We start from the raw sequence: 8,058 nt of genomic DNA on the forward strand, positions 1-8,058 counted from the left end.
GCCCCTTTATGATCCCTGAAGGGGTAAGATGAACTCCATAATGTGGAGTTTCTAAAACAACACTTCCTGCCGTGGTTCAAGAGGAAGAACCGTGCTTTCCGCAGCAAGATAATTTTCATGCATGATAATGCACCGTCTCATGCTGCAAAAAACACATCTGCATCTCTGGCTGCTATGGGCATAAAAGAGGACAAACTTATGGTGTGGCCACCATCTTCCCCTGACCTCAACCCCAATGAGAACCTCTGGAGCATCATCAAAAGGAGTGTCTATGATGGCGGGAGGCAGTTCACATCTAAGCAACAGCTCTGGGAGGGTATTCTGTCCACATGCAAAACAATTGAAGCAGAAACCATCCAAAAACTGACAAATTCAATGGACAAGAGAGATCAGAAGCTTCTTTCGAACAAGGGGTCCTATGTGCAAATGTAACATCACCTAGAATAAAGTTTTCACTTGAAAACTGTTTAATTTCATTTTGTAATAAGCGGATATGCTTATAACTTCACAATTGACCATTTTTTTGTTCAAAATAAAAAAAAAAAAAAAAAAAAGGTTAAATTCTGCTGTGCATAAGGCTAGGTTCAGATTGTGTTAGGGCAATCCGTTTAGCGCTAAGCCCTAGCGGATTGCGCTAACGCAATGTTTTTTAAGGGGTCGTGTTAAACGTCCCCGCTAGCGCAGATCCCCGATCTGCGAGAGCGGGGAACGGACCTCGGGCGCGCCGCGGACGCTGCAAGCAGTGTCCGAGGCGCGCTACAAAAGAACGGCACATCGCTAGCGCGTGCCGAAAATGACACGCGCTAGCAATGCGCTTTAACATAGCTGGCAATGGGAGCGCTAACGGACGCGTTGCACGGCGTTAATTTCGCCGTGCAACGCTGTCCGTTAGCGCTCACACTAAAACGCAATGGGAACCTAGCCTAATAATTTGGAACATGCATTTTGAGTGTTTGTTTGTTTTTTTAAAGATACTGTTTTCATAGGCAGTTTGTTCCAAAACATTGCAATTATACTAGAATAGTAGATGACTGGAAAATAACAATGACTGCAATTCAGATAGGTAATTTAGAGAAAATATGAGGAAATATTATTTGCATAATAATTTGGAACACAGTGTAGTGTCTGATTAGTCAGTGTCCAACACCCGGCACCTCCGCTGATCAGCTGATACCTGTGGTGGCCGCCGGCCACAAAGTTCTCACTTGGGGAGGTGCTCCGTCTTCTGATAGTGGCCGCCGCAGGGTACTGCACATCCACCTCCTATTGATTTGAATAGTAGGCAGATGTGCAGTACCCAACCGCAGCCATTATCACAATACGGAGCTTAATTTGAATGGAGCTGAAGATGAGTTCGGCAATATTTTAATTCGGTTTCATTTTCTATATAGCTTATAGATACACGGAATATGCATTGGACACAACTACTTTTCTATATAAAAGGATTATCGCTACCATTCCTCTTGAAATGTACATATGGGATGACTATACTTACAGTAGGTGTATATAATTGATAGATTCTGTGCAGCTCATCCCTTACCCTGTAGGAGTGGAACAGTTCAATTGCTCGGACAACGTCAAATTTTCTCGCCATAAGAAACTTCACGGCGACATCCCAGGAGAGAGGGGGCACTGAGTGAAAGGAAGTCCAGGAATTCATCTCCTGCAGGAACCGCTGCGTGGCCTGGGAAAAAAGCATGGGTATGTAAAAATATCCCAGACTGGGAATGCCAGGGAGTGACACAGCGCAAAGTACACAATGCTGGGAAATCATGGCGCAGAAATAGTGAGAAACACAGTGTGGCGCTTATACAACAACTGGCTGATGGTATGTGGCAAGTCAGCGGGCATTTTAGACGGCAAGGACTAGAACAAAGATGTTTTGTCCAGACGAGCCAAGTAATGTTAGCAGAGTAGGATACGTTACGTTTTATGGTTGAAGATTGACAGACAACAGATGGCAGAGGCACAGAAGAGGCAGTATTAACCCACAAATGAGAAAAACAATATTTACACAGTCGTTTTACCAGGAACGTGCTAATATATAGTATGTCAACCAGATATTGTTATGTACAGGCAGACAAGTTAGAAAAAGTAATAGGAATCTGCTGTAACTTTACTACAAATATAAGGCCCCGATGTGCTAAGCCTGCGGCATCAATGCTGTATCTGCGATCAGCAGACGTAGATGTAAAAACTGGAGCCATTTTCAGACTTTTTTCTTAATAAATATGACAAACTACATCTCATTGGAGACCACTTTTCAAACTTGGCGATTGATGAGAAAAGTTGCAAATTTATTCCAAAACATCATTTGCAACTTGTTTAATATTAACCTATCACACTTCGGCTTTTATATTTTCAAAAATAAGTCTGAAAACTAACAGGGGTTTGCCATGACTTTTTAATTTTATATTTATTCATAGACTTGCCACGTTTAAAAAAGGAAAAGAAAAAAAGCTCTTTATTCACCCGCTGCTGTCACTGGTCTTTGATGACAAGGCTGCAGCGATGACATTACAACTATACAGCTTGGGACAACGCTTCATGTTATATCCACACATCTTTTACAGGTGGATTTTGCCTGGAGCCGCTGGAAAAAGTGCCCAATAAACTTTAAAAAATAATGTACATGTGCAGAGCAATGATAAAACGACTTGCAGTGTGTAGGTTTTGTATTTTTTCACTTATTTTAAGACCTCATACAGATGACTGGTTTTCACAGATAGAACGTGTACCTGTTATAGTCTATGGAGCTGTGCTCGAATACTATGTTCCAGTCCCTGCAGCTGCATGTCTCGCGGTTGATCGACAGCTGTAACACATGCAGGGATTACGTAACAAACAAGCAATCTAATCCCGGTATGTGTTACGGCTGCTGAACAGCCACGAGACATGCAGCCGCAGGGACTGGAACATAGTATTCAAGCACCCCGAGGATCCTCTATTAGCACACGAGCATACTCCCACAACACCTTATCTGAGCACGCTCGCTCATCACTACTGTGTGACAACAAAAAAGTCACGGTGACATGTCTGATTTTTATCAAATTTTTATCATTTTCTGATATTATGACTATTCTACCTACTACATATTGGGATAGGATAATGGCATAGCCTTTTAATGCTACATATGTGCCTAATGAAACAGGGAAAAAGTCGATTTTTTATTGTATGGACTGGCTAAAATATTATGTGGAAAATCAGGCAAAACAATTATTTCACTTCTGCTTACAACATAAAGAACTACTTACGGTTGCTTACATATTCTGGAGTGCAGTACAGAGATTATAATCATTCTCGTCTCTGCGTGCCCCCAGTTGAGTACACATTTCATTTTTTCCATCTTGCAATACTCTTTTTTTTAGAGCACATTTCAAAAGACATTTCTGGAGTTTGGGATAAAGCCCACTTGAGTACAGGAAGATTTTACTACCAGATAGATTCAGATTTATGACCCGAGTGCCAACCATTGTGCTGCCCGTAGCAAGTACTTTAATACAGAAAAAAAAATTCTGTATATTAGGCCGGTTTCACACGTCAGTGGCTCCGGTACGTGAGGTGACAGTTTCCTCACGTACCGGAGCCACTGACACACGTAGACCCATTAAAATCAATGCATCTGTGCAGATGTCATTGATTTTTTGCGGACCGTGTCTCCGTGTGCCAAACACGGAGACATGTCAGTGTTCGTGGGAGCGCACGTATTACACGGACCCATTAAAGTCAACGGGTCTGTGTAAAACACGGACCACACACGGACCTTCTCCGTGTGCAGTCCGTGTGGCGTGCAGGAGACAGCGCTACAGTAAGCGCTGTCCCCCCCACATGGTGCTGAAGCCGCCATTCATATCTTCTCTGCAGCAGCGTTTGCTGCATAGAAGATATGAATAATAGTGTTTAAAAGAAAGATCTATGTGTCCGCCGCCCTCCCACCTCCTGTGCGCCCCCCCGCTGTTCTGAAAATACTCACCCGCCTCCCTCGCAGTGTTCTGTGCTGGCCGCCCCTTCTACTGTATGCGGTCACGTGGGGCCGCCGATTAGAGTCATGAATAGGTGGCTCCACCTCCCATAGGGGTGGAGCCGCCTATTCATGACTGTAAACGAGCGGCCCCACGTGACCGCATACAGTAGAAGGCGCGGTCAGACCAGGAAGCAGCGACAGCCAACGAGGGAGGCGGGTGAGTATTTTCAGAACAGCGGGGGGGGCGCACAGGGGGTGGGGGGGCGGCGGACACATAGATCTTTCTTTTAAACACTATTATTCATATCTTCTATGCAGCAAACGCTGCTGCACAGAAGATATGAACCGCGGCTTCAGCACGATGCAGTGTACCACACGCGTGGGTACCACACGCTCTGTGTGGTACCCACTCGGCACACAAGCGTCACACGTGTGCCGCACGTATGGCCTACGTGAGCTCACGGGCACACGGACACGGATAACTCCGGTACCGTTTTTTTCCGGTACCGGAATTATCTGGACGTGTGGGACAGCCCTTAAAGGGGTTTTCCAACAACTGGCATTTATCACCCATCCACAGGATATAGTCTGAATACTATGGGGGGCCCTCAGTGATCCCCACCAGTCACTACAATGGGTGTACTGAGCGGTCTCGCTTGGATTGGCAGTAGAGCTGTGTAGCTGGCACGGACAGCTGAAAGTGACAACCCAGCTGTCACTGTCAGTCCCATGGTCTTGCAATGGAGGCAACACATGTTTGACCACCTCTCCATTTATACTCCTCCTCAGTGCAGTGGGGGAAGGAACATGCAATTCTGGACCCTGGTTCTAGTAGTCCACACAATTAGACATCCCCGAGTTTCTGTTGCAGGATATCTAGTTTGTGCCTGCAGCTTGCTTCTTGCTGTAGCAGTATGGCGGATGGAAATTTCTGCAAACCTTCCTGTGCATGTGGTCTGCTTAGGACTGGATATACTATACAATTGACAAGCAATTTTTTTTTTAAATAAAAAAGCATCTTTTACATCTTAAAATGGCTCAGAAATCCCAGCACATATATATATATATATATATATATATATATATAAAATTGCTAAAGCGCAGAATATCTTGCCTTCTTCCACGTGAAAACCGGCTGCTCCAGAACACACATTTGCACATTACACGACTGCTTTGCAGATACTTGCTGTTAATAGAGACGGGGTTTTGCCCTTTTTTAACCCAGTTTACTGACAAACTGAGCTCTGCTAAGCCAATAACAGAGAATATACACACAGTGAAAATTACCTGTTCCTCCTCTGGTGTCAGGGCTTGGGCCATGCCTGCAATCTTCCCTCCAATTCCTACTACAGGCTGGGGCTTCTGAGAGGCCTATATAATGGCCAGGCCTCTCCTACAAAGCTTCACGCTGGAGGCCCAGAGACGAAGCAGAGGATCTATGGGTGGGCTATGGCTGCCCCCCCTGCTTCAGAAACCACTACAGGAAGGCTCCTGCCCAAGATTTAATATGGACGGGACATTTTCTTAACAGGGTGAGGGGAGAAAAGGAAGCAGTCATAAAAAACAGTGAGACATCCAGAAAAGATCCACAGGCACCCTCTAGTGGCACCCATTAACTCTGCAAGACAAGGAAGAGCTCCATGCGTAACCCCTTCATCACCACCGCCCCAAAACAAATAGCCTCCTCTTCATATGTGTACACTGTACAGTAATGGGATCTCTTTTAGGCCATGTTCACACATACAGTATTTGGTGAGTTTTTTACCTCAGTATTTGTAAACCAAAACCAGGAGTAGAACAATCAGAGGAAAAGTATAATAGAAACACGTCACCACTTCTGTATTTATCACCCACTCCTGGTTCTGGCTTACAAATACTGAGGTAAATATTTGAGGTAATATTGAGGTAAAATACTGACCAAATATTGACCATGTGAATGAGCTACATGCAGAATAACCGAAATATTTAGTAAATTGCGATCTATGGGATGATAACAGTTTATTACATTATTCGGTTCTGTGAAATCTTTCTACCTCCATCTCCATAATCTATAGGCTGTGTAACATGCTGGTCACTACCTTGAAGACAAGCCAGGAAAAGAACATGCCAGCACATATAGTGCTGGCAGACACCAGAGCACAAGTACACACCTACACAAATAAAATTGATGACAGTAATCTAGAGCCAGAGCTGTAAATCAATGAAGAAAGGAACGGAGATAGACGCAAAACAAGTAGGTGTGACGATGTACTGAACCACGCTTGGTATGAACATTATGGCTCGGACTCATTAAGACTGGCATAGCCTTAAGGCCCCGTCTCACATAGCGAGATCGCTGCTGAGTCACTAGTTTTGATCTCGCTATGTGTGACACGTACCAGCAACCAGGCCCCTGCTGCGAGATCGCTGGTCGTGTCAGAATGGCCTGGACCTTTTTTTGGTCGTTGAGGTCCCGCTGACATCGCTGAATCGGTGTGTGTGACACCGATCCAGCGATGTCTTCACTGGTAACCAGGGTAAACATCGGGTTACTAAGCGCTGGGCTGCGCTTAGTAACCCGATGTTTACCCTGGTTACCAGCGTAAATGTAAAAAAAAACAAACACTACATACTCACCATCTGATGTCCGTCAGGTCCCTTGGCGTCTGCTTCCTGCTCTGACTGAGTGCCGCCGTACAGTGAGAGCACAGCAGTGACGTCACCGCTGCGCTCTGCTCTCAGCTCTCACTGTACGGCGGCTCAGTCAGAGCAGGAAGCAGACGCCAAGGGACCTGACGGGCAACAGATGGTGAGTATGTAGTGTTTGTTTTTTTTTTACATTTACGCTGGTAACCAGGGTAAACATCGGGTTACTAAGCGCGGCCCTGCGCTTAGTAACCCGATGTTTACCCTGGTTACCCGGGTGCTGCAGGGGGACTTCGGCATCGTTGAAGACAGTTTCAACGATGCCGAAGTCGTTCCTCTGATCGTTGGTCGCTGGAGAGAGCTGTCTGTGTGACAGCTCCCCAGCGACCACACAGCGACCACACAGCGACGCTGCAGCGATCAGCATCGTTGTCTGTATCGCTGCAGCGTCGCTGTGTGAGACGGGGCCTTTAATGAAGGGGGTTGTTGGAGTACGAAGTAGCTAATTCATTAATCTATTAACTGTCACGCGTCACTGCCAGAACGGTACTCCAGTCACTACATTTCTGGAGTATATGACACTAAAGGGGCATCATTTTTCAAGAATCTGACGTTTGGTTGCAACCACAATCATTCCATTTTACACCCATATAGCCGTAGCTAGCCAAGACTGGTGTGTATGGAGCGCCCCCAGACGCAGGGCCGTGGGGTACTCGGTACCGGGCTTCTCTGTCTCAGTTCTGGGGTTGTCACGGTGGCTAGACCCGGTCCGTGACCCTGCTAAGGGGCGTCCAATGAAAGGTGTAGGTGGTGGTGCGTGGTGCAGGTAGCGGTGAATAACGAGGACACAGGGTTGCAGTCTCTTTACCTCTTTACTGAAGGCTTCAAGATCCTCAATCCAGAGTACGGTTAACAGGGCTGGCTGAGACCGGCCGGTCCGATGGCACCTCCAGAGTTCCCTTTGCAGGTGGAAATCTGTGCCTACCTTCTAGCGCCTTTGTGTTGTAGTACTTCCCTGCTGAGCACCACGGGATAGTCCTCACAACTGTTGTGTCTGTTTCTGATGTTCTTTCCCACAACTTATGTCTGTTCTGATGTTCTTCTCCGTCCCCCAGATGATATGGATAGGACGCACCCATATGACGGGTAGGCCTGGAGTTCTTCCGGGACCCTAGTGACGCCCCTCTCCCACAGTTGCCCCCTATGTCCGCTTAGGTGATTTAGGTGAGACAGCCAACCTATAATTAACTGTCCTGCCGTTGGTTTGAAGTAATGCTTGGAGCACAATACTTCCTCCGCGTTCCGGCCACCGGCTACGCGCCTCAGTAAGATGTTGCCTCGATCTTACAGCACGACTCCTACTGGTGTTATCTCCTTTTTTGCTATGATCTCATTTCTCACTCTTCACAATAAACCCCGCTTCTTGTCCTTTCTTGAGATACCGCCGCGATGTCGTGCAGACGCGGTTC

At 46.3% G+C, this 8,058-nt stretch overlaps 1 protein-coding gene across 1 annotated transcript in view; it reads right to left on the reverse strand.

Annotated features, from left to right (window-relative positions):
- The window catches only part of PTPN9 (protein tyrosine phosphatase non-receptor type 9), a 29,929-nt gene extending 24,358 nt beyond the window's left edge, over positions 1-5,571 (reverse strand). The window contains exons 1-2 of the mRNA XM_077264072.1: positions 5,252-5,571; positions 1,541-1,684 (exon numbers count right to left, since the gene is read on the reverse strand). Coding sequence (XP_077120187.1) covers positions 1,541-1,684; positions 5,252-5,284 — 177 coding nt within the window. The 5' untranslated portion in view covers positions 5,285-5,571. The remainder of the gene's footprint in view (positions 1-1,540; positions 1,685-5,251) is intronic.
- Between the last annotated feature and the right edge of the window lie 2,487 nt (positions 5,572-8,058).

This window comes from Ranitomeya variabilis, chromosome 5 (assembly GCF_051348905.1).
Source record: "Ranitomeya variabilis isolate aRanVar5 chromosome 5, aRanVar5.hap1, whole genome shotgun sequence".
Classification (NCBI taxonomy): domain Eukaryota; kingdom Metazoa; phylum Chordata; class Amphibia; order Anura; family Dendrobatidae; genus Ranitomeya; species Ranitomeya variabilis.